The 27,013-nt window shown below is 43.6% G+C and overlaps 1 protein-coding gene across 12 annotated transcripts in view; it reads left to right on the forward strand.

Moving 5' to 3' along the window:
- PASK (PAS domain containing serine/threonine kinase) overlaps positions 1–25,909 on the forward strand; it is an 82,103-nt gene extending 56,194 nt beyond the window's left edge. For 4 of the 12 annotated variants that reach the window (XM_074190706.1, XM_074190705.1, XM_074190709.1 and 1 more), the window contains exons 11-19: positions 5,565–5,725; positions 6,079–6,246; positions 7,445–7,570; positions 7,698–7,832; positions 12,305–12,504; positions 13,503–13,636; positions 15,116–15,265; positions 16,649–16,698; positions 17,229–25,907. In XM_074190706.1, coding sequence (XP_074046807.1) covers positions 5,565–5,725; positions 6,079–6,246; positions 7,445–7,570; positions 7,698–7,832; positions 12,305–12,504; positions 13,503–13,636; positions 15,116–15,265; positions 16,649–16,671 — 1,097 coding nt within the window. In that variant the 3' untranslated portion in view covers positions 16,672–16,698; positions 17,229–25,907. Of the gene's footprint in view, positions 1–5,564; positions 5,726–6,078; positions 6,247–7,444; positions 7,571–7,697; positions 7,838–12,304; positions 12,516–13,502; positions 13,637–15,115; positions 15,266–16,648; positions 16,699–17,228 lie in introns of those variants that run through there. The other 8 variants (XR_012469296.1, XR_012469295.1, XM_074190708.1 and 5 more) reach the window with 8 other exon arrangements.
- The last annotated feature ends 1,104 nt before the right edge of the window (positions 25,910–27,013 follow it).

Consider the following 27,013-nt stretch of genomic DNA (forward strand, 5'->3'; position numbering starts at 1 on the left):
TGTGAACTAGTGCTGAGCTTTCATTCCTTTTCCACTTTCATAAACAGGGAAAAGGAGCAGAATTATTGCCTTCTCTTGATATATAGCGAAAGCTTCCCCAGGTGCTAGGTGCCTTGGGAAATTGTGGTAGATGATGGTGAGGGGAGATCCTCTCCCCCTTGCTTCCTGCTAATCTTAGGTGTCCCATAGAGTTTTGCCCTTGATGAAGCCTGGGCTTTGAGTAGTGAATGAGTTCACGAGAAAGACACAAGGTTAAGACATAAAAGATTTAGACATTTTATTATGCAGTTGCATGGACAAGCAGCTGGATGGGGGTGTTGGTGCAAGTGCATTTACTGGATTATGTCAGGATGCACAAGAATTATTAGCTCAGGGGGGCAGAGCTAAGATGGTGACAGGAGAGCAACATCTCTTAGGTGCGCTCTCATAAAACTTTGAAACTAAGGACTCTAACTAAACTTTCGAGAGACAGAACCCACAGAGGGACCCAGGGAGGCAGTTCTCCTACTCAAGGTAACCTGGAAAAGAGCAGAAAGGCCCTGCTCCTCGGGGGTCGGAGGGGCGGCCTGCCGGAGGGGTGGCCCACCAGAGCAAAAGAACTCCAGCCTCCTGGAGGCAGCCCCAGGGTGCTGGGAGCCTTGGCTCACAGCAGCATCTCCTGAGCTACACCCCAGGGAGCACCAGGCACAAATTAGGGGAACAGCTGGGGGACCTCTGCCAGAGCGAGCACGTGGAGCCCAGCCCTCAGGGCACACAGCGAGCAACACGATCTTTCCACAGCCCAGATCCAGGAACAGAAGCAGGCTGAGCTGGTAAGCAGGAGCCCCAGGGCATGAGCCCATTGAGCTGAGGGAGGGGAGTGAAGAGAGACTGCAGAGCTCTGTCCTCTGCCCCTGGAACAGGACTCTGGGGCTCTGAACACATTCATATCCTGATCACAGTCTAGGCCCCCCATAGAACAGGAGGGCCCCCCCCCCCACCTCAGGCCCATGGCAGAGGGGGGGTGCATATAGTCATTCACAGACCAGGAGGGAGGACAGAGCCTCACACACTGAGATCCTTGTGGGAGTGTCCCAAAAGCTCAGGAAGCACCCACAAAACAGGCTAAGGCTGGGAAAATGAGCAAGCAGAGAAACAAGAGGAAGACCATTGAGAAATATTTTGCATATGAGCCCAAGAAGGATCAAAATACTCAGTCTGAAGATGAGGAGGCACAAGCTCCTGCATCTAAAGACTCCCTGAAAAAACAGAAATTGGGCTCAGGCTATGACAGAGCTCAAAAAAGACTTTGAAAATCAAATGAGGGAGTTAGAAGAAAAACTGGGAAAAGAAAGGAGAAAGATGCAGGAATAACATGAAAATGAAGTCAGCAGCCTAGTCAAGGAAATCCAAAAAAATGCTGAAGAAAATAGCATGCTAAAAACCAGCTTAGGTCAAATGGATAGAACAGTTCAAAAAGTTATTGAGGAGAAGAATGCTTTAAAAAGCAAAATTGGCCAGATGGAAAAAAAGATAAAAAAAACTCTGAGGAGAACAAATCCTTCAGACAAAGAATGTAACTCAGAGAGATTGATGAATTTACGAGAAACCAGGATTCATTACTATAAAACCAAAACAATGAAAAATTAGAAGAAAATGTGAAATATCTCATTGAAAGAACAACTGATATGGAAAACAGATTTAGGAAAGACAATTTAAAAATTATTGGAATACCTGAAAGTCATGATCAGGATAAGAGCCTTGACATCATTTTCAAAGAATTACTACAGGAAAATTGCCTTGATATTCTAGAAGCAGAGGGCAAAATAGAAATGGAGAGAATCCACCGATCCCCCCGAGAAAGAAATCCCAAAAAACCAACCCCTAGGAATATTATAGCCAAGTTCCAGAACTCCCAAGTCAAAGAGAAAATATTACAAGCAGCCAGAAGGACACAGTTCAAATATCGTGGAGCTGCAGTCAGGATCACACAGGACTTAGCAGCAACTACATTGGAAGCTCATAGGGCTTGGAATACAATATACTGGAAGGCAAAAGAGCTTAGAATGCAACCAAGAGTCAACTACCCAGCAAGCCTGAATGTCCTCTTCAATGAACCAGGGGAATTTCAAATGTTCCTTTTGGAATGGCCAGAGCTGAACAGAAGGTTTGATCTTCAGATACAGGACTCAGGTGAAGCATGGAGATTGGAGGAGAGGGGGGAAATATGAGGGACTTAATGAGGATGAACTGCATGTATTTCTGCATAGAAAAATGACACTGATAATACTCATATGAACCTTCTCAGTTAATAGAGCAGGTAGAAGGAGCTTTTATAGTTGGAGCACAGGAGAAAGCTGAATTTGAAGATAAAATATGGTGTAAAAATGGAGTCAATAGAAAAAAAGGGAAATGTGATGGGAGAAAGAAAAAGAGGGGAATAAATAGGCCAAGATATCTCATATAATAAGTTTTTTCTTTATTACAATGAGCTATTACAATGATATGGAAGGGGAGAGGCAAGGGGGAATGAGGGAATCTTCGCTCTCATCAGAGGTGGCTAGGAGAGGAAACAGCAAATATACTCAATGGGGTATAGACATCTGGAGTAAGAAGGAGAGGGGGGGGATGGGGGAAGGGGGGGGGGGATGTGAGTGATGGAGGAGTGGATGGACCATGGGGGAGAATAGTCAGATATAATACATTTTCCTTTTTACTTCTAGCAAGGGGCTGGGATTGGAAGGCCTGTGCAGGACCATAGCGCCAGGTGGATGCTGGGCCTAAGGGGTGGTACGGGGGCTCAGGGCTTCTTGGCCCCAGGGCCAGGGATCTGTCTGCTGCACCACTCAGCGACCCTACAGCAGAGTCAGAGTGAAAGGAGAGAGAAAATATAGTACATGGTAGTGGAGAAATAAGAAAGGAGGGAGTTGCGATCAGCAATGGCAATGGTGGAAAAATATGGAAGTAACTTTTGGATGGACTTATCATAAAGAATGTGATTCACCTGCGACAGAGTTGTTGGTATTGGAACAAAGACTGAAGTACATTTTATTATTATTATTATTTTGGGGGGGGCAAATGGGGCTGGGTGGCTTGCCTGGAGCCACATAGCAGGGTGATCTTTTGGTGTCTGAGGCCGGAATTGGACCCGGGTGCTCCTGGCTCAAGGGCCAATGCTCTGTCTGCCACCCAGCCACCCCTACTATTATTACTATTTTATTTTATTTTGGGTCTTTTTTTTCTTTTTTTGGTTTTTGCAGGGCATTGAGGTTGGGGTGGCTTGTATGACACATGACTGGGTGATTGTTGGGGGTATGGGGCCAGATTCGGGCTCCAGTACACCTGGCTCCAGGGCTGGGGCTCCGTCCATTGCGCCACCTGGCCACACCTACAGTTATTACTATTATTTTTTTAATTTTAATTTTTTTCTCTCCCCATTACTTTATCACTCAAGCGAGTCTATATTTTGTGGGGGAAGGGGGTATTCTGTTTACTCTTAAACAAGAATATTTTATTAATGCATAAAAATTATTTGTACAAAAAGAATAAATAAATATAAAATAATAAAAAAAGAATTATTACCTCATTTGGGGAAACAATCTGTTACCTCGATTTTTTTTGTTGGTCCTCCTGGCAGCAGGGCTGGGTGTCCTATCTAGTTGGCAAGACAAAGGATACCCATGATAGTTTTATCAACCCAAAGTGTGGTAGGGAGGGATGGATGGAGGCAAACTTCCCAGGGTTGGTGCAAGACAGTTTTTTTCCCTATCTCAGGATACACATGGTCAACGTAGTAGACTCCCTGCCTAGCATTTCCACTGCACTCTTCTCCCTTCAGATGGTTTCACTTGGTGATCTCATTTTCTCTCATGAATTCAGTTCTTATCTCTGTGCTAATGGTTCTCAGATATGCTTTCCAGCTTGTAACCTCTGCTCATTTCCAGTCTTATATCTCCAATTGTTCTTTGACATCTCAAATTGGATATCTCTTAACATAACATGTCCAAAATTGAACTCATAATCTTTCTCCCCAAAAACTCTCCCACCTTCTTCCCTGCCCTGTTACTATTGAAGTTGCCACTACCCTTCTAGTGCCTCTGGCTCCCAGCCTAGGAGTATTTCTGGACTCTTCACTGTCTTTTCTCACCTCCCACTCCTAGCTGTTGCACTGGTCTGTTGATTTACTTTCCTAACATCTTTCTTTATCAGAAATACTAGCTGGAAACATTGTTTCCCAGTTTTCACCATTCCTTCTGAATTTGGTTGCATTGAATTTGTTGTGCAAAATTTCATGTAGTCAAATTTATGTAATAATGTAATCAAAAGTATCCATTTTAGGGGCGGCTAGGTGGCGTAGTGGATAAAGTGCTGGCCTTGGAGTCAGGAGTACCTGGGTTCAAGTCCGGTCTCAGACACTTAATAATTACCTAGCTGTGTGGCCTTGGGCAAGCCACTTAACCCTGTTTGCCTTGCAAAAACCTAAAAAAAAAAGTATCCATTTTATATTTTATAATGTTCTCTATTTCGTATGGTATAAATTTCTCTCCTCTTCATAGATCTGACAGATAAACTATTTCTTATTCTAATTGCCTTATGGTATTACCTTTTGTCTAAATAATGTGCCCATTTTGACCTTTTCTTGGTATAGGGTTGTAACCTCTCTCTCTCTCTCTCTCTCTCTCTCTCTCTCTCTCTCTCTCTCTCTCTCTCTCTCTCTCTCTCTCTCTCTCACACACACACACACACACACACACACACACACACACTATCACACACTATCACACTCACACACTCCTCTGATCCCTTGGTGAACTACTCCAATAGCTCTTCTGGTGGGCCCAACTGCCTCAAGTTCAAATAGTCTTTGTAAAGTGTAGGTCTGGCCAGTTCACCCTTTTTCCTCCTCTTTCTCTCAGTAAAATGGGGGGTTCCCTATCAGTTCCTGGGGCAAATATAAAGTTCTGTTTTTGGTGTTCAGAGCTTTTTATAATCTACCCTCATGCGCCCCTTTCCTTGTATAATCCAGTGACATTGGCCTTCTGCTCTGTTTCCCAATTCGGGGGATTTTCTCTGGTTGTCTGTCCTCCAGGCCTGAAATGTGATTCATTCTCACCTCTGCCTCCTGACTTTTCTGACTTCCTTCAAGTTCCAGCTCAGATTCCACCTTCTACTAGAAGCCTTTTCCAGTCTGTTTTAATTTTAGTGCTTTTTCTGTTATTTCTAATTGATCCTGTTTAGATCTTGTTTGTAAACAGTTGTTTGCATGTTGTCTTCTCCATTAGAGTGGCAGGGACTGTCTTGCCTTTCTTAAACCCTCCACAATGTAGCCCAGTGTCTGGCACCTAAGTGGGGCTTCTTCCCTTGTTGGCCTGTGTGTCTCTTCACTAGGCAACTCAAAACCCTCTTCTTGATCAACCTGGCCTCCATTGCCCTGTGTCAATGGCTGTGCTTCCTGGTCTCGGTGAAGTCCAGTTTCCTCCCTTATACTATGTTTGTTGTCTCCTCAGAGAACATCATAAGTAGAGAATTAGAAAAAAAATCACTATTCAAAAATATCCTCATTCACCTTCACCCCCATTCTTTAGGTGTCCAGTTTGAAATAAAGCACGTGGAGTTAAAGGGACCTGCAGACTTGTTTTGCTGTTGGCTGGTGAACCAACACATCACAGGAAGTGCCCGCTATCTATTTTCCAGCTTGTGTACCTTCTCTCGGTCGTTAACTGAAGACAGCAGGATCAGTGCAGAAGTAAGTATTGGCTATCCTTTGGGGCTAGTTACCTCCCTGAGTCTGGGCCCCATGACCTCTTTAGGGTCCCTCCTAGGTTCCTTGTGTGGCCTGCTACCACTGTGAATACATTTGGGCCTAAGAATGTTCCTTTCCTTTCCTTTTTTGAATGAGAGGAGGAACGAGACTTTTTTGTCTATTTTTTAAGTCTGTCTTCTTTGGTGCTGAAAGACTTGATACTTCTCTTTGTCACTTGGCAAGTATTGAGGCTTCAGATGTCCGGGGCTCCTTAGTGACCTGGACAGGGGCAGGCTGGTCCACTGCTTGTCTACTTCCCCTCTGAACTCTGGGGCTTCTGTGTCATGCTATTCCAGATGAGAAGAACAAGTGACTTAATGGAGGAATCCTTCCAGAGTAAAGATTTAGAAGGACTGAAGGCTTACGATGGAGAGTATTCTAATCACTATGATACCTTGAGACCTGTTGGCAGTGGTGCTTTCGGCTTTGTTTGGATTGCTAAGAGGAAGGAGGATGATCAGGAGGTACAGACCCTTTTTGTGGGTGGATGTGGAGCACTGCTATTTGGGATCTCTGATGGTGGAGCTCCAGGGAGGTTTTTGACACCTATTACAAGAGGGACTTCCTTTCTGTCTTATAAGTCTGAGGAACTGTAACAGGAGATACTTGGATGGTAGAAAATGACTTAAATCTGAAAAAGGGATTTGGAGCACAAAGTGCATAATGAAATATGGGTCTCATATAGCTAAAAACCCCTATTCCATCTGTTGATGCAATCTGTTTGGAAACCAACGTGCTGTTTTCTGAGTACCTCCTGGAATACATCAGTGCACCTCTGCTACCTCTGAGTGATCTGACAGAGAAATAGCCCCATCTGCTCCAGACCAACTGATAGGTGAATGGGAGCCTTTCCCTAAAGAGCTTTCTCTTTCTTATGTGGGCCATTTGGATGAAAAAACCATTTAGGACCTCCCCCATGCTCATATTTGACCAAGTCATGGAGGATTAGCACTTAAACACTGACTTCCTGTTGAAGAGTAGCATTCAGGTTTGAAGGACTTGAAAATCTCCACTGAAAAATGCTTCCAGAGGATTTTGTAAACAAAAAAGGGTTCATGTTTTCAATGGGGATGAAATATTTTTCCCTAGAGAAATAGGCAGAGGAGAGGGTATAAACCTAAGGGGCTTCTGCCATCTGTCTTCTCTGATTTGTTCATATGTATTACATGCATATTGTATACATACACACATATATACAAATCCAGTCAGCTGGGTGGCACAGGGAAGAGTAAAGATCCATTTTCCTAGGCTCAAATCTGGTCTCAGACACTTACTAGCAAGTCACTTTACCCTCTTTGTCTCAGTTTCATAATCTGTAAAATGACCTGGAGAAGGAAATGACAAACCCATTCCAGAATACTCTGCTAAGCAAACTCCAAATAGGGTCAAACTGAACGACAGAATCTATTCTTACGTGTATATGAAACTTTATAATGAAAACTGATACTTGAAATGTCTTTTTGAAGAATTGAGGGAATAAATGAGAATTGAAAAGTCTACCATTTGAAAAGCAACAGAACTCATTTCAGCCTGGCTGCTTACCTGAGCAGTCCATCTGGAACAGAACTTGGAGACCATCTAGAGTTGGAAACAACTTTTGAGATGGCAGGGACGAAGGTAGAGAATACTTGATGTTCTTTTCACTGTCTGCTTTTGGTCTAGGTGGTGGTGAAGTTTATCAGGAAGGAAAAAGTGTTGGAAGATTGTTGGTTGACAGATCCAGAACTGGGAAAAGTGACTCGAGAGATTGCCATTCTCTCACAGATGCAGCATCCCAATATCATTAAGGTATGTGACTATTAGCTCTGCTTTGATGGTCTTCACTAGGTTGTTTGAAAGGGAACAGGTACACAGATCCTGGGTAACAAAGACTATCAGACCTCAGCATTGTGATGAGATGCTTTCTTTCTTCCAGGTGTTAGATGTGTTTGAAAATGAAGGCTTTTTCCAACTTGTGATGGAGAAGCATGGATCTGGTATGGATCTCTTCATGTTCATTGATGGCCACCCCAAGATGGATGAACCACTGACAAGCCACATCTTCAGACAAGTGAGGTTGGGACAGGCATAATGTGTTCATGGGTGGGTCTGGATGTCACCCAGAGTGCCTAGGCTTCTTGATGACTGTGTCCACCACAAGGGAAAGGAATGATGTCTCATCCACCAATGATTGTCATATTTATTTAAAAGTGGAAGCACAGAGCTCTCTAGCCTCTTTAGGGTTCATTGATCTTCTGGATTTGGGGCAAGATGAAGGAAGACAATGCATTGGGAAAAACAATGGATTTCATCCTTCAGGGCATAATCAATAATTTGTCACAACTGGGAATTCCAAATGTGCACTCATCCATGCACACACCCACTCTCATTTATGTACGTTATGTGTATGGCCACCCAAATGACAAACCTAGTAGTTTTAGTTAGAAACAGTCCAAGAAAAAGGAACAAGAGCTTCAGTTAAAGAAGATGCAAATTTTAGCAGGTTCAGGAAGACAAATAATCTGATTTGATAGTCAGACAAGTAAGTTCAGATCTTAGGTCAGATAGTATGCCCTCTCCCCACCCCTTTGCAAGTAGAATAGAGAAAGAGGCCCTCAGAACAGTTGGTCCTAAGTTAGAGAGGGGGCTCTTTTCGAGCCTAGAATTGCAAGGGTACCAGGAGTCTTCATTAATTCCCTGCTATAGTGTCCTGGGCGTAGGTAAAGTCATGCAAATATCTGTTTTTAAGATGAGGAAACTGAGACAAAAGGTGACCAAACTGGGCTTTGAACCCAGGACTACACCAGCTGTTTCTTTGTCCAGTTGACTTCTGGTTCCCTAGAGGGGTCAGGATGAGTATTTAAAGGTAGGAAAATTTAGAATGAAGATTCCTAAAATGACAGAGCAGTCCATCTAGAGCAGAACTTTGAGACTATCTAGACCCTCCCCTAACCTTCTGTGGCTTTGGAGGACTCTTCAAAGGGGCTGTTTCTTTCCCTTTAATTCAGTTCTGAGGTCCCTCTTTTTCCTTGAATGTTTACGAAGAGGACTGATGCTGAGACATGATTTCCTGATGTCTTCCTTTCCCAATATTGTGTCTGCATGAGAACTGTCTGGTTCCCAGGAAAAGTTGTTCCCTGCTTGGTCCTTCATAGTGGTGAATGCTCTTAATTGATGATCTTCCAGTGTAAGTGGAGGCTCTGTTGAAGATATTTCCCAGAGCAGATGTTTTTCCTCAAAAGCCTTTGCCTTGGTCTGGGGCAATAGTACATTTGGGGAATGTGATATCAGTGTCATTATCATTCCGCTTACTCAAAACATTTTTTTAAGGACTTTTTGGACTGGGCCTTGTACCATGCAACATTTTCTTTCTATGATGTAGATAAAGACCTGGATGGCATGCTTACCACTCATGAGAACAGTCCAAAGTTAGGAGGAATTCCCAAAATGGTGGATAACAGAGTCAGGCTGTACAGGGTAGAACCATGGGGTGAATCCAAAAAAAGATGAAATTTAGTGGAGAGATGTGTAAAGTCTCATACTTCCAAGTACAAGAAAGGCAGTTTTTATATGGAAAAAACGGAGCTGTTTGAACATGTAGCTCCAGATGAATCAGCAGTATGAAATGGCTAGCAGAGATCTTCATGAGGAACTTGAGGTGACCTGAAAAGGTGATGTACTCTTAGGCTTCCTTAAGAGAAGCTTGCTTCCTGGGTGAAGGGAGGATTCCATTCTTCTGTCCTCTGACCTGATTAGGCCACCTCAGGCCAGCAGCAGGGAGTGGACCTGGAAGGCAGGTACTTGGCTGCCAATTCTGCTCTTGACTCTCCATGGGACCTTGGGCAAGTAAATCTCTCCCCTTCTGTGAGTCTCTGTTTAGAGAGACAATGTTTAGACTAGCTTATCTCTAAATTCTTCCAGCTCTTCATTTCTGACCTTGGAGAGAGGGTTTGGCTTTGGACGCCATGATTTTAGAAGGCAAGTCTTGCTTCCGGAAGAGGGTTACTGGAACGGATTTGAGGGAGTTGAATGAACTGGGTTCACTTAGTTTGGAGAAGGGAAGGCTTAAGGAGTGGGAAAGGACTGTTATGTGCCTCATTCCTTCTCACTTCAGGTAGTACAGAGTTAGGCTTTAGTGAGAGAGATATGAAGGGGGAAAGACTGAAGAAGGGCCTGCTTCTTGAGGGATCTTCACACCAAGATGGGAAACCATGTGCTGGGCAGCTTGGAAGGGATTCTGGTTTGGGTACAAGTTAGAGTGAATGACTTGGGAAGTCCCATCTAATTAGAGTATCAGGTGCTTCAGTAAATTGTGGCAGTATAAACGAGTTTATAGAGTCATGACCAATAATGTTTACTGAGCCCTTCCAGCATCCAGAAGACATGAGAGACAGTGTTAAGAAAAGTGAGGGGGGTCTTGATCCTCTCACTGAAGGTCTGAGATTTTCAGGAGAAAAGGACAAACTATAAAGAACATCTGTGTTCTAAAATCTCCTTTCCCTCAATGCCAGACATATATCCTCCCAAGTTCCACATGACCAAAGGATTTAAGGTACCCAAATTATTACCAAAAGACATCATCCAGACAGATACATACATAGACACCCACCCATACCTACACACATGATGAATTGTGTAGTGTTTATTGCTTCCTCAAAGCTAAGTTATCATACTGTACTATTCTCCTAACCTGGAGCATGTATTTTGAGGGAATTCTTGGAATCTTTTATTATTTGGATCTTTGAAAATGGCATGGACAGGGTAATGCTGATTAAAATGGAATATTCAGCATTCTTTCAAGCATCCATTCAGCTTGATTTTTTTAGTCTTTAGGAATGATGCACCCCCCCATAAGAGGAGGAAGCAGTGACTTTCCGTATCCCCCCCCCCCCCAATAAACCTAGTCTTTAGAACATTGTTGTTACTGTTATGGAACAGGGAATGAGATCAGACCATCTGTCACCTCCAGCACCAGCATGCTCATGAACATGGCCAGGTGACATTATTCCCTTTCAGATGGGATGGAACTCAACAGGTTCAAAGTCTATGGGGCTCTTCCTCTGTGAGGCCCTGCTGGCTGAGCAGGAAAGTCGATTAGCTTTGCTTTAGCATGACCCCGGTATTTGGCTAGACTTTGGGCCCATTTTTTTTTTTTTACTTTTTAAAGATTTTATTTATTTTGAGTTTTACAATTCTTTACCTAATCTTGTTTTCCTCCCCCCACTCCCCACAGAAGGCAATTTGCTAGTCTTTACATCATTTCCATGGTATACATTGATCCAAATTGAATGTGATGAAAGAGAAATTGTATCTTTAAGGAAGAAAAATAAAGTATAAGAGATAGCAAGATTACATAACAAGAGATCAGTTTTTTTTTTTTTCCCTAAATTGAAGGTAACAGTCCTTGGTTTTTGTTCAAACTCCACAGTTCTTTATCTGGATATAGAGATAGCTTCAAATTGTCCCTGATTGTTGCACTGATGGAATGATTAAGTCCATCAAGGTTGATCATCACCCCCCATGCTGTTAGGGTGTACAATGTTTTTCTGGTTCTGCTCATCTTGCTCAGCATCAGTTTATGTAAATCCTTCCAGGCTTCCCTGAATTCCCATCACTCCTGGTTTCTGATAGAACAGTAGTGTTCCATGACATACATATACCACAGTTTGCTAAGCCATTCCCCAATTGAAGGATATTTACTTGATTTCCAATTCTTTGCCACCACAAACAGGGCTGCTATGAATATTTTTGTAAAAGTGATGTTTTTACCCTTTTTCATCATCTCTTCAGGGTATAGACCCAGTAGTGGTAGGATCAAGGGGTATGCACATTTTTATTGCCCATTGGGCATAATTCCAAATTGCTCTCTAGAAAGGTAGGATTGGTTCCCAGCTCTACCAACAATGTATTAGTGTCCCAGATTTCCCATATCTCTTCCAACATTGATCATTGTCCTTTCTGGTCATATTGGCCAGTCTGATTGGTGTGAGGTGGTACCTCAGAGATGCTTTAATTTGCATTTCTCTAATAAGTAATGATTTAGAACAGTTTTTCAAATGACTATGGATCACTTTGATTTCCTCATCTGTAAATTGCCTTTACATATCCTTTGACCATTTGTTTGATGCCATTTTTGCTTTGTATTTCTTTCCCTAAGCATAAGGGATCCAGAGATGGATGTGTCCAGCCTTGAAGGCAACTTTATGAGCTTTATGCGTTTGTGTGACTATTTTCACAGTCTAGGTCCTAAAGGAGGTGTCCTCTTTGCGTCCAGTCTCAGGAGGATAAGATGTGAACCTGAAAGAAATGGTCTGGACAGTGTAGAGCCAACATCAGATGTAAAATGCCAATACATGAAGGACAACAAACTTCTTCATGGTTGGATATTTGCTCCCCAATTTTCTAAGAAAACATCCTAGTTAAGTTATTGCTCATTTTAAACATTTCTCTTTCAGTATGTATTTGAGTCAGTGGTATTAAGCATTTCTTCAGTACTGGATTAAATTGAAGAAGAACAGCCACCCCTATCTCCTGTTGTTTTAGGTGGTAGAAGCCATAGTGTACCTTCGGTCCAAAAACATCCTCCACAGAGACATTAAGGATGAAAATATCATCATTGCAGAGGACTTCACAATAAAGCTGGTGGATTTTGGCTCAGCTGTTTATATGGAACCTGACAAATACTTCCATATCTTCTGTGGCACCATTGAGTACTGCTCCCCAGAAGTCCTCTTGGGGCAGGCGTATGTACCAGGTCAATTCCATTACATTGGCAGGCTAAAAAAATGGCTCTGAGGGATAACAGACTGAGGAGCAAGCACCTTGTATCCATGTGGTGTGTTTTGTTTCTGTAGATAAGTGTATAGACTTTAAATTATATTACTCATTCAAAAGATTATGTGTGACAATCTGGCTGGTAAATTAAGTTAATGTAGGGGATTCACATTGAAGATTCCAATCATTTCTCAAACTGAGAACCTTTGATGCATGGTGCTGATCACCAGATGAGAGACATAGTTGTAGGGTCTGCTACCAGGCCCTGGCTGCTCTGGACATGCCCCTGGACCACACATAGATCTAGAGAGGGCTTCCCTCTTCTCTGAGATCCCTCCCTGAACATGGTCAGTGACACAGATTGGGATGGTTAGATTGATTCCATGATCCACACATGTGAGCCAACCTCCTCCTGTGTCCAGTAACCCTGAATCCCTAGCTGTTGCCCCCAAGTCACCTCACAGTACCTTTGAAAGTCATAGTGCTGCTTCAACCCACAGATAGCAATTTGTCAGCCATTGAGCTGAGTCTGCTCTGTAAAGGGGGTCGAGCTGGGCTGCATTGTTGGCCCTGCTCTGAGCCCAGTGTCTCTTAGGTCAGGTTCCTGTATTTCCTCTGAAGGAGGCCATTCGTGTTTTGGTGAAATGTTGATAATTTATTTCAACAAGAGGGTGCTGAGTGGGGTACTAAAGACACTAAAGTGATTCCTCCCAGTATGGAAGCATTTCTCTTTGCACCTGCAGAGGGTATGAATGAACCCCATTGGGGTAAGACCTATGTTCCCATGGCCTACTTTATTTCTCTAAAGATACAGTCTGCAGAGCGTCTTCTCCTGGTGTTCTGGAGAGAGCGAGTTGCAGCAATGGCCCAGTAGATGATTTCCCATGGGTATTGTCTGCCAGGGAGGGGCTGCATGCCCTGGGAGCCAGTCTGTGAACCTGTTCCTGACTTGCTTATTTCTGAATAGCTACAAAGGACCAGAGATGGAGATGTGGGCCCTTGGGGTAACCCTCTATACACTAATGTTTGAAGAGAACCCTTTCAATGAGCTGGATGAGGCCCTGGAGGCCATCTTGCACCCTCCTTTTTTAGTCTCCTCTGGTAAGTGCATTTCACTTTCATCATGAATTTTTTTATTTTAGGTTTTTTTTTTTGCAAGGCAAATGGGTTTAAGTGGCTTGCCCAAGGCCACACAGCTAGGTAATTATTACGTATCCGAGACCGGATTTGAACCCATGTACTCCTGACTCCAAGGCTGGTGCTTTATCCACTACGCCACTTAGCCGCCCTCATCATGAATTCTTTAAGAGCTTCTGTGTTTCCATTTTTTTTTCTTCTTTCAGAGGCCTCAATCATTTTTTCTCCTTCTTGGGGGAGGGTTGGTCTGTTTCCTTCTCTTTTTCCTGACTCTTGAATTTTCTGACCTTGTGGTCCCCAAAAAAACAATGAATTTTGCAAGATACAGTTAAGAGGCCAGCACTACAGTTCTCTGCATTTTGATGCTGGAGGCAGAACAGTGCACATTGGGCTGTTTCATAAAATGAGTAGCTGAACAAGGTCCCTGGCTTGTTGTGGGATGACTGTCAACTCTAAGTGATGCTCTAGAACTCAACTCTTCATAATTTCTGTGCACATGGGAAACTAGAGAACAGGATCTTCCTTAAGTGGGGTAGAAATGAGAATAAGAAATTTGAGGGATATTACCTTCCTTTATGCCAGTGATGAAAAGTCTCCTTTGGACTAGAGACACCCTCTGGGGCCACATGTGGTCTTATCTCAGAAGCTGGCCCACTCTCCTAAGCCAGGTACTGAAGTATCCACCTGAGGACAGGTCACCAAGATTAGCGTTGGTCAATTTAGAAATATGCAGACCAAGCGGAGATAAGATGAAAGTCTGTCAGATCATGTTTACCAAATACAAGAAGTGAACTATGAAGTACCCTTGAGGCTTCAGGATGTAGTTCTGTGTCATGTAAAAGAAATTCCATTATAATGTGTTTGGTATTAACACTGATAGTGAATATTCTTTAAGTTGGTCGATCATGTCCTTTCAAAAATAGTTATTCCATACAAGTAACCTGTAGCATGATTGTTAGCATTGCCTCCAAACAGGAGTTCTTAAAAAAAAAACCCTCTTGTGCTTTATGAAGTAGGCAGCAAATATAGGGGGCTTCTTTTCCTCTGACCTTATGCAAACTGAAAAGATGCATGTGGTTAAGAGAAGGGCCTTGATCTCAAAGGAAATGTTGGTGCTGTTAGGCTCTTTCTAGTCTTTTGAAGTACCAAAGCAGGTCTTGCTGCATTATCTCAAACAGAAGAGTGGGCTTGGTGGCCCCTGCTAATCATTGTGACTCATTGACCTTACATCCTCACTTCAACCCATACTCTCCTGCACATCTGGCACCTTCTCCTCCATCACTGGTGGCAATATAGAACATGAGAAAGTGCTTTAGTGTCTCCAAAATGTCCCTGGTTTAAGGGCTGGGTGACCTTGAGAAGAATTTAGAGTAGGAGGCACAAGAGCCTGTTTGCTGTTGGTATAACCTTGCTCAGTGTATATTCCTATTCTTTTCTCCCTAGACCTTTTGAGTCTTCTTTGTGGGCTTCTGCATCCCAATCCAGAAGAGCGCCTGACCTTGGACATGGTGACCCACCATCCCTGGGTCACCCAGCCTGTTAACTTAGCTAACTATTCCTGGGAGGAGGTGTGTCACTTAACTGTTGCACCAGGTAAGAGGTAGGGAAGACAGAGGGGTCCTCTGTTGGGCAGGTGGGCTGCTGCTTCACACAAGGTCCCAGATAGGGTTGGCATGGACTCTCCTGAAGGTGAGGCATTCTGTAAACTGGTGCTGCCAGACATTGTCTACAAATATCCTCAGTGTTCTCTAGAGTTCTTACTACAAGCAACAAAATGCCTCTGCTAGCACTGAGATGCCTGGGTTGGAGCAATGTGTGACATAGTTTTTAAAAACTATTTTATTGATGTCTGTTGCCTTTACCTCATTGTCACTTGGAAAAAGTCACCCCATGGAACCAAGAAAAATGAGTAAGCAAAAATACCAAAGGCAGTGGTTGCATCTGCTATTGTGTACACCATTCTGAGTATCCTTTGCCATCTGTAGAGAGAAGCAAGGCCTGCCTTGTGAGAGCTGTTCTTTAGTGACTCTCCTTTATCAATTCCATTTACCTGGTTCAGGTCATGTGAAAAAAAGAATTAGAACTAAGGGAGAAAACCCATAAGAAAGAAAAAATGTAAAAGAAGTTCTAAAAAGTGCTTTGCTCTGCATTCAGATTCCAGAGTTTTTTCCGATATGGATGGTATTTTCCATAACAGGTCACTCAGGATTGTCCTTGGTCTCTGAACCGCTGAGAAGGACTGCATGTACTGTAGTTGATCATCTCCCAATGTTGCCCTTAATGTTCCTTTGGTTCAGTTCAATTCACTCAGTTTCAGTCCATGGGAGTCTTTCCAGGCTTTTCTGAAATCTACCAGCTCAGGGTTTCTTACAGAACAATAGTACTCCCATCATATTCATATACCATTATTTCTTCAGTCATTCCCCAATTGAGGGCATTCTTTTCGATTTCCAATTCTGTGCTACTACAAACAGAGCTGCAATAAATATTCTTGAACATATGGCTTTTCCCCTCTTTTTAAATGATCTTTTTGGGGTACAAACTAGTATCAGTATTACTGGATCAAAGGGTATGCAAGTTTGATTGCTCTTTGGGCACAGTTACAAATCCTCATTCACTTTTTAATGAACAATGATAATATCCCTTTACATTCATGTACCCCAATTTTTTCAGCTAATCTCTACTGATGGACACCTACTTGGTTTCTGCTTTTCTTGCCATGAAGAATCTTGTGATAGATATTTGGGGGAATGTATATATGCATACTGACCCTCACAGACATCCAAACACACAGGTCAAAGAACATGAGCAACGTAGCCATTCTTTGTGGATCATATCCATAGTGGCTCAGGGTGCATCCCCATCAATAGCCTGTTAGTACGCCTGTCTTCCTACAGCTCCTTCAGTACTAGCTATCTCTGCTTTTGTCATCTTTATTAGTTTGCATGTTTTTAAAACTCTGTCTTTTCATTTCAGAAAGTAATAATCACTCATCCTAGAGGAGAGAGAGGAGACTGAATGAAACAGTAAGTAGAACTCACAGAACCAGAGTAGATTCATCGTGTCTTCTTGGGCACAGAGCTACTGCTGCTAATGTCTAGAGGAGTGTGCCCAGGGCTGTTCCACAACTGGTACTTTCCCTACCATCTTTATTACTGAGGAATATCTTTGGGCTCCTTCATCATGCTCATCATCTTGTTTTTAGAACCCTTCCTTGGGGGGAGGGAGAAAGGGAGGCTGAAAATCTGCTCCCCAGAGCTAATCAAACAAAAACCTATGACATGGTCATCCTCTGAGTTTATGGAAGGTTTTTATCTTCCAATTTTTCTTGTCTGAATTTGAAAAGAATAATTGTTGTGTGAAGCTTGATATCATGTCCTCAGGGTTTTTTCCATCCAGGACTTTAGACACACCTGTGCTTTATCCTTTCCTTCCTCCTCTTGTGTATTTGTATAGGTCATGTGGTCTGTGCCCTTCCCAGAGGTGTTTGAACTCCATAGAATTATAGGCCTAACCTGACCAAACCATTCCTAATACATTTTTCTTTCAATTTCAGCTCAGGGCTGACCAAGGTAAATGGACCACACTGTGTAGGCCACTGGGAAGCTGGTACCTTCAGGCACGAATGTGGCTTTTATTGTACATTACAAGTCTTGGGTGAGTTCAGTGGCACACAATGGCCCCCCAAATGATACAAATCTTGCTGATACAGAGATGCCTTCTGCTAAAGGTCACTGCTCAAGGAAGTGTTTTAACCAGGTACAAGTTATACCTGTAGCTATAGATAGAAATAGAAAAGTAGCTTTCCTTCCTTGTTGTTTTCATTTCAATTTTTCTTCCTGGGAAAGTTTCCAGCTAAATGAATTGTCCTAATTAGTTACAGTGAAAATCTCAGTCTTAGGTTTTTGCTTAGAAGAGATTTGCTGTAAAGAACATCATCAAAACAGCAGTGAGGAAACTTGTGATATTTACCTCTTAAGATTGGTTTGTTTCTCTGTGATATAAAAATTCCCATTTCTGTAGAACTGAAAAATAAGCCTGTTTTTCCTTAAAATGCTCAGGACTCCAGTGGCTTGTGAAGAATGTGTTCTTCAGAGATGAAGCTGAGCAGCCTCCAAGCATGCACAAGTCCGTGTCTTTGAAGTCTGTTACTTTTTGTAAGAGAAAATAATTAAAATTCATTCAACTGAACAGTAGAAATGTGTATGTTTTAGAGAGAAAGAAAACTCAGTACCTAGAGCTGAGGTTAAAATTTTCCTTTCATCTTTGAGAATGTATTTAAAAATGAATGTTATATAAATAACTAAGGAGATAGTCCTTTTTTGCAATCTGCATCATGCCTGATTTGTTTTCAAAATATCTTAGTTTCTGGGTCCAGGCCCCCAAATTCTCTCTAAGAACTTGGCTTTGGCTGCCTGGGCACTCTTGCACACTCTCTCTCTCTCTCTCTCTCTCTCTCTCTCTCTCTCATCTGGACCACTAGCCTTCTTCATCCATTTAGTTTTTCTCATTGAAGTTGTTAAGCTACTGTTTTTGGACTTAGGACATCCTTGTCAAGACAGGATAGCCAAACCATTTCAGATTTCTTTGAGTTTTGGAATTAGCCTGGTTTGCTTCAGTGTGATAGTTCAATAATAGGTCACATACCATCATTCTCCTGTGCCACATTTGAGAAGTTTGGGACCCATCCCAAGCTAATCCTGAGATCATGATATGGTATTTGAAGGGAACATCAGGTTTCTGGACATTCCCTGGCTGTCTCTGCCAAATCCAGAGTAACCAAACATCTCTAAATGATGTTATTCTTCAAAAAGTAGAGGAAGCAATGAGGGAATGGTCTGGACCTAGTTCATACCAACAAGAAAAAACTGGTGGTTAGGGTTGGAAAGGTGGATATTGTGGGGTGAAAAACTGCTCCAACTTGAGATTTGTGATGAGAGAATAAAGCTGGACATAGCTTAACATGCATTATCAAAGAAGGGTTGAGAGAGGAATAAAATTCCACAGGGAAGGCTGAGGCAAGAGGGCTGGGAACTCAAGGAGGAAATGCTAAAGCCTTCCCTCTGAGATCATCTCCAATATAACCTTTTCTATGTCCTGTTGGTTAAGGCAGCTTGGTGGCACTACAGTGGATAAATTGCTAAGCTAGGTATCAGGAACATTTATCTACCTGAGTCCCAATCTAGTTTCAGATTGTTTTGCTCGTGTGTAAGATGAGCTGGAGAAGGACACAGCAAACCCCTCCAGCACCTCTGCCAAGAAAACCCCAGCTCTGGTCACAGAGAGTGACACACCTGAAGCATAACCAGACTAGAATCTTGTTTGAGTCTGGTTGTTGTCTATATTGTCTACCCTTGATTGAAGAAGACCAAAATGACATCACTATGTTTGAGGCAAATGTCAGTGTATCTGGCAATACAAGCTCAGAATGCTCTACCATAGACCAGGTACAAATAGTTCACATGAACACCTGGGGTGTATACTCTAAACATACCTATGCCACATTTCCTTTGAGTTGCTTCAATTCTGCCTTCCTCAAAAAAGCACCTTCACTGATGACGGCACGCTATGCTGGACAATCCTGTGCCAGTGTCAGGGTGTCCTGGTATTGCTTCTGACCTCCTTGTGAGAGCTGGCCCTCTGTGAGTTCTCCATAGAATAGCCTTTTTTTTTGGCAAATGCACTTTTTTTAAAGGTTTTTTGCAAGGCAATGGGGTTAAGTGGCTTGCCCAAGGCCACACAGCTAGATAATTATTAAGTGTCTGAGGTCAGATTTGAACTCAGGTCCTCCTGACTCCAGGACCAGTGCTCTATCCACTACACTACCTAGCTGCCCCATGGCAAATGCACTTCTGGCATTCTAACAACATGACCAGTTGCATTGGTCATTGTTGCATTCTCTGTAGTAAGTTGGAATACTAGGCAGTTTAACCTGAGAAAGGACCTCAGTGTCTGGTATCTTCTCCTGCCAGGTAATCTTCAGAATCTTTCTAAGACAATTTAAATAGAAGTGACTCAGTTTCCTGGCTTAATGCTGGTAGACTGTCCAGGTTTCACAGACACATAGTAATGAGGTGCTCCATCAGCCAGCACTACACCATCCATCTGTGGAATCATTGGTTACAGCAACTGGAGAAGTTTTGAGTGCTGTGGACAAGTTTACTTCCCTTGACAGTGTCTTTTTCAGGGAGGTCCACATTGACAATGAGGTTGACACATGCCTTGCCCAAGCTAGCTTAGTATTTGGGAAGCTCCGAAAGTAAGTGTGAGAGAGAAGATTGACCACCAGACTGAAGGTCTACAGAGCTGTTGTGCTGACCTCATTGCTGTATGCCTGTGAAACCTGGACAGTCTACCAGCGCCACGTCTGGAAAGGGAATCCCTTCCATTTAAATTGTCTTAGGAAGATTTTGAAGGGCACCTGGGAGGAGAAGATTCCAGACACTGAGGTCCTTTCTGGAGCTAAACTGCTGAGCATTCCAACATGACTACAGGGAGTGCAACTATGCTGGGCTGGGCACATTGTTAGAATGCCAGATGTACACTTGGCAAAAAGACTATTTTATGGAGAACTCACAGAGGGCATGAAGACCCACAAGGGGCGTCAGAAGAAGTGCTATCTAAACACCCTGAAGGCCTCATTGAAGAACTTTAGAACTGATTGTACAGCATGGAAGACACTGGCACAGGACCACCCAGCATGGCATGCCCTCATCAGAGAAGGGGACTGCACTCTATGAGGAAGGCAGAATTGAAGCAGCTCAAAGGAAACATGATGTATGTGAGTCTAGAGTGCCCACCCCAGGTGTTTTCATGGACTATTAGTGTCCAACTTGTGGCAGAGCATTCTGAGCTCTGATCAGCCAGTTGGACACATTGTGCTTTGTCTCATAGTGTTGGCATTTTGGTCCTCTTTGATAATGAAGGACAAGAACTAGCCAGCACAACAGCTCTATAGACCTTCAATTTGGTAGTTAATCTAATACATCTTTTCTTCCACACTTTCTTTCAAAGCTTTCCAAATACTTAACTAGCTCTGGCAATGTGTGTGTGTGTCAACCACATTGTCAATGTGAACCTCCCTGGCAAGAACACTGCCAAGATGAGTGAACCTGTCCACAATTCTCAAAACTTCTCCACATTTGCTGTAATCGATGGTTCCACAGATGGATGGGGTGGTGCTGGCTGCTGGCTGCTGGAGCACCTATGTTTTCTTTATGTTCATTGTTAGACCAAAATAAGCACCAAGCAGCAGAGAATCAATCCATACTTTTGTTGCATCTCAGCTTCAGAGGTTGTGTTGAGGGCACAGTCATCTACAAACAAGATCATGCATCAACACTCCCTCCACTTTAGTCTTGGCTTGCAAGCCTTTTCAAGTAGAAGAATTTGTCACCGTGTTCATCCTCAGTGAAGGCATTTGATAACATGGTTGAAAATATCATGCTAAAAAGCATGGGGAAAAGGACACATCCTTGTCTGACTCCACTGGTGACTGGGAAATCTCGAGAGCATCGTCCATTATCCAGAACCTGGGTAAGCATGCTGTCATGAGATTGATGGACAATACTGATGAACTTCTCCAGGCAACCAAATTTTGATGTAATTTCCCATAAACCCTGACAGTATCAACAGCCTTGGTCAGATCTACATATTTGTATAAAGACTTCTATTTTGTTTCTGGCATTTTTCCTAGAGCTGTTGGGCAGCAAACACCGTATTGACTGTTCTTGACCCTTTCTGAAGCCACACTGGCTCTCGGGGAGGTGACCATCTTCCAGCCTGTTGAGAACTGGCAAGAATCTTATCAGCAATGACCGAAAGAGAAACACCCCTGTGATTGCCAGGTTAATCTATTCCCTTCTCCTTTATAGAGATGAAAGATGGAAGCATACCTGAATTCTTGGGGTATAACTTCTTCATTCCATATAACCTGGAAAATTTCAGTCTGTTTTTGGATAAGCGATGTACCCCCCCTCCCCACCCTGTGGATCTCAGCTGAAGTAGAATCAGTACCAGGTGCTTTGCCACTTGAAAGGAGACTAATGGCATTCAAAGCTTCTTCAGTTGGAACTTCAGCTAGGGACTTGACTGACTTCAGCTTGAGGTGGCTTCTGCATTGATTCATGATGATCTGTTAAGAATACTATGGGAATGTTCAGCCCATCTCTCTAGGACTGTGTCCCTGACATTAATTAATGTGTCCCCATCAGCACTGAGCAGTTGAGATGTACCATTGTCTTTGGCCCCCAAATAGCCTTCAGGGCTATTTTGGTTTGTGACTATCCGTATAAAACTGTCCATATGAAACTGAATTTTATCAGCCTTTTTACTGAGTGAAGAGACCTGTATCCCTCTAAGCTTTGCTTGTACTTTACTTTTGCTGGAATTAGATTGGATGAATTATCCTGCTGGTAAACCTCATGGAGTTATTGCTTTTCATTTAGCAGCTTCTGTATTTCCCCATCATTTTTATCAAAACAGTCTTGGTGTTTGTGAGTGTTCTGGTCCAGATAAGTAAGTGTAGTACTGCACACCCTATCTCTGAAAGCTGCCCACTGCTTTTCTGCTTCACTGTTGCCAGGTGTGTGTTAGCTCAGTTTTCCCCCAAGTTAGCAACAAACTGTTACTGCTCACAGAGACACTCTAATCTCTTGACATCAATTCTGCTGGCATTCATTTGGTGTTGGTGCTGCTGCTTTGGTTGAAAATGATTATTTATTTTAGCGAGGATGAGCACCATACATTGTCTTTGTCACTCCCAAATCCTGTGTCTCTTCTTACAATCAGTCTAATAGATAACAGTCTTTACCCCCATTAAACTGGGAGCTCTGGGAGGGCAGGCTTGGCATAGTGTCCAGCATACAAGTAAATCCAATGAATAAGAACGGAATGATCTAAGGAGGTCACTCAGTATGAACTGAGAATGGATAGGCAGAGAAGTCTGGGTCTAGTGTTCCAAAGGCCTGAGTTCAAGCCCAGCCTCAGATCCATATTAGCTTTTCATCTGTTTGCCTCCCATTTCCATCCCTGTAAGATGAGGTGAGAATACCACCTGCTTCCCTGGACTGTTGGAATCAGAATTGGGAAAGACCTGAACCAGGGCTTGGCCCAGAGGAAGCACTGTTAGAGGGTCTTTTTCATTTTCACAGTTCCATGGACACATTGCCAAGTCTCAGGACCAAGGAAATGAAAGACTTGGCCTCTCCGATCTCCAGAGTAGGTTTGAGACAAAGCAACATCAGCTATCTCTGTGATCTTGAACTCTAGGAGTTCAGACAAGGGAGAGTGGGGACACACCCTGGAGCAGAGAGCATCGGTAATTGTTAACTTCCAACATAAGCTTCTCCATCAGCCCTTGGGCCATTCACCCACCACAATCCTGGCAGCTGGTAGACAAGGTGAACCATGGACTTGCAACAGAACATACCCATCTCCCATCCTCCAAACTGAAGAAATTTGCTCAGGTTATGATAGCCATGAAGCAGTTTTCTGCAGGATACTGAAGGAATGGGGAGGTAGGGGGTGGACTTGTCTGTGCTTTTGACAAAACTCAACTCTATACTTGATAGCCTCCTACCCTGCCCCTAGTGTCACAGAGCTCCACACTAAATGGCAGAAATTTGCTCAGGCTGTGATAACAGCATGGTTTTGTGTGTGTATGTAACGTGTGTGTGTGCATGCATGCATGTGTGTGCATGCACATATGTGGGTGTGGGTGCATGTGTGTGTGGTGGGGGCTGTTTGACACTAAGAGAAAGAACTCAGAATTCAGCTGGGGCCACTTCTGTCCACCTCTTCCCTCCTCCCTCAAACACTTGGGGGCACAAATTGAATCTAGTGAATTAAGAATTACTTATTATAGGAAGAGACTGAGAAGCTTTGAGATTCAATCCACCAAGGAAATTTCCATTCAATGGGAGGAAGTCAGAAAATAGGCAATAGGGCAAACTAAAGGAAAAGACAGAAATTATCAAAAATTAAACGTGTATATCATATTATTTTCTGTCAAGGGGAGGGGGGAGGAAGGGAGAAAAATGTGGACTTAAAAATCTTACAGAAATGAATGTTGAAAACTACATGTAATTGGAAAAATTTTTTTTAAAAATCTAAGGGGGAAGAAACCTCAGAGACCTTGAGGATAAACAGATAAATCAATAGGGAGACATTAATAGCGGGAGACAATAGAGCCTTCAGTGAAAGTGAAAGAGTTTAGGCATCTATGAAAATGTATTTCAAGAAAAGGAAAATGATTCAACACTTGATGAGGTAGAGGACCCTGCTGATTTTGAAGACCGACTAGGACAACACAACGTTCCCAGATTGCTTAAAGTGATAAGTAACTCGAGAGCAGAATTTATGGTCTGAACATCAGATGTCATCGGCAGGAGAGAAAAATCTGAATCTACAGTGGCAGGTCTCAAGGAAACAAAGCAGAGGCTAACAGCTTAGGAATGCAAATATATGGAAGTCAAGGATATTCTGGATGAAGAGATTTTAAAAGCAATCATATTACAAGAAACCAGGCTTTCCATGCAAACAAAACAATTCTCTTGAAGACAGAGACAAAGATCATAGGTGGTCTGGAAGAACTACCAAAAAAATCTAAAACACTACTGTGAAATAATAGGAAACTGCCTTTAGCTTTAAATGCAGAAAACAGTGTGAATCAAGAGTGCAAAACTCCCCAAAACTAGAGGCTGTAAACAATTCCATTGTGAAACATTCTGCAAGCTGTTGGAAGAAAAATCTTCTAAAAATGGAAAGAAACTAATATAATATGAAACTATTTTACACCCAGGAGACACTATAGGAAGGAATGTTCCAAAAAGTTGTGGAGCTCAAGATACAGTTAATATCCCGAGTTTGAACTCGAGTCTGAGTCCAGGCCCGACACTCTCCACTGTGGTGCCACCTAGCTGCTAAACAGTCTTAAATCTGATTTCATGTTGAATTTATTACTGTATTTTAATACAAGAATAAAGAAAATGCTTGCTCACACAAATAAGTAATGGGATGACAGAATTTTATTTACTATCTTACTGAGAGATAGAAAAAATATATTTTTCACAGAAAAACAAGTTTTAGCATTCATTTTTAAAACTTTGAGTTCTGAATGTTCTCCCTTCTCATCCTCTTCCTGAGAAAGCAAGTCATTTGATACAGCTTAAAAATGAAACATTTAATTTTTAGCCACATAATTAACGGACAAAAGTGAAGGGCCAGTTGTGATGTAAACTGTTTACTGGGAAATGACAAGCACTACATTAAATGTTCTATGTGCTTGGTCTTGATTGCATACATTGCTTCATTATATAACAATCTATAGACAAGCTCACCTTTGTGAGGAAAGAAACTTTTCAGCTGTGACTTTCTTTTCTGTTCCTGGCCCACTGACCACACTCTTTAATCAAAAATCTGCCCTTAATGCTCCAAGGAGTGGTTTCTGCAGATGGTTTGTGATGGTCCATGAAGCTTTCTAGATGGGTTGTCAAGGGCATGATCGGTGATGATGGCTTTTGAATAACCTGATAACTGCATGTGATTGTCCAGCTGACATGGTACAACAACAGAATTCAGAAGTGGATGTGTGCCTGCACCTGACCAATTCTTGGGTGAAGCTCAGAAGCTGGACCATTGTGAGGATTTGGAAATACTGAAGATGTATTGAGAGTCTAAGAACCTGCCTCCAGTCTTTCAAAGTGCCTAAGTGACCCCCAACAGTGGGGGGGAGGGCAGTCCCTGTTTTACCTGACTCTGGTCTACAGTCCCCTCAAGGCCGGACTCAAGAGCCCAGCTCTTAAGGCTGTTTTCCTTTTTCTATTTTCCTCAGGTGTTCTCACCTAGATCTTTGGTGTCTTTTTTTTTTTTTTAGCTCAACCTCAAGCAACTTAGTGTTTCTCCAGGACACAGTTTAATCTGTAGGTTTGTCAAATAAAAATCCTCACCTTTCCCAACTAATGGGGGCTGTTATAAATGAATGAAAAGAGAAACCTGCTAGAGTGAGAGAAAATTGTACATTTTATTCACGAACCTTGCAAGATACACCTTACCAGGAATGGGTACTTCACCTAGGGGTGAAGCATGAATTAGTCTTCAATGTCAGGTAATTTATGGTCTTCAGAAACTCTTTCCCTTCCCTCTTGGATGTTCATGGGCTCTCAGAGTTTGAGTTACAATCTAAGAGGTCCACCCATTCCATGATATGCCCCTAATATAATTCCCCCCATCATTTGACGCATGATATGCTAAAGAACCCCAATGGTCACCGGGGGTGAGTGGGTTAATATTCAATTACCTAATTGCTCAAACTCAGCATTAGGTCAAGATCTCTAGGTCACTCTTGACCTTGACGGGTTCTCAGCCCGTTTGGGGTTTGGTATCCCTGGAATGGCAGTAGGAAGACTCTTCCAGTCTTGTGATGGGCTGGGCCATCCCCCCTTTGTAATGATTCCCTAAGGGCTCCCCTCCACACCCTACATTTCTCACAGGGGCCAGTTGTGAGACTTCCCAGAACTCTGATCTTGGTGTTCATTTCCCCGTAGCGTGGGATGAAAATACACCGAAGCCTTCAGGGACCGATCTGAGCAGGAGCAGAGCTGCTCATTCGCTCTTCTGGAGAGAAGGGCACACTGGGTCTCTCAGTGAAGACCAGGGCGTTGCCCCGAATGGGCAGTAATGCCAGGTTCTCCAGGCCCCCCCTCCTCAGTCTTCAGTTATGTGGTTTGTGAAAATGTACCCCGGAACGTCTTCATAAACTAGGACCCCGCGGCCCCCAGTGAGGTAATGGCCTTGGCCTTGGCCTTGGGCCGGCCGAGGCGCCCCAGGGAGCGGGCGGCCTTGCCCGGCTCCTCCGGCACGCGAGCGCCTTGTTCCGAGAACCCGTACCCCTCCGGCCGGGGCTGTGCCACTCCGTGCCCTCACTGCGTGGGGGGCAGGGCGGCTGCATTCACCGCCCCTGCCCGGGCACCGGGGGAGGCGGGCACCCGCCGGGCCTGCGTTTGCTGCTGAAGGCGTCGGCGGAGACGTGCGGGCGACCTCTCGTGCCCTCGTTCCTGTCCGGCGGCGGAGGGCGGCCAAGGGGCCCGGCAGCCTGGCGACCGGAGGGCCGGGGCGCCCCGTGGCCAAGCGAAGGCTCCCGTGCCCGTCGGGGCCCGGGCGGCCCCTGCCCAGCTCACCCCGCCGCGGGCCGCGCCGCCTGTGCGCACGCGCGGGAGCCGTCTCCGAGGCCCCGTGACTTGGTCTTCCCGCCCCCACGGCGCGGCGCCGCTCCTCCGCCTTCCCCGCGTGACGTCAGGGGCCGCGCACCAATCCCCGCTCCCCGGCTCGGCTCCGGGCCCG

This window comes from Macrotis lagotis, chromosome 6, assembly GCF_037893015.1.
Source record: "Macrotis lagotis isolate mMagLag1 chromosome 6, bilby.v1.9.chrom.fasta, whole genome shotgun sequence".
Classification (NCBI taxonomy): domain Eukaryota; kingdom Metazoa; phylum Chordata; class Mammalia; order Peramelemorphia; family Peramelidae; genus Macrotis; species Macrotis lagotis.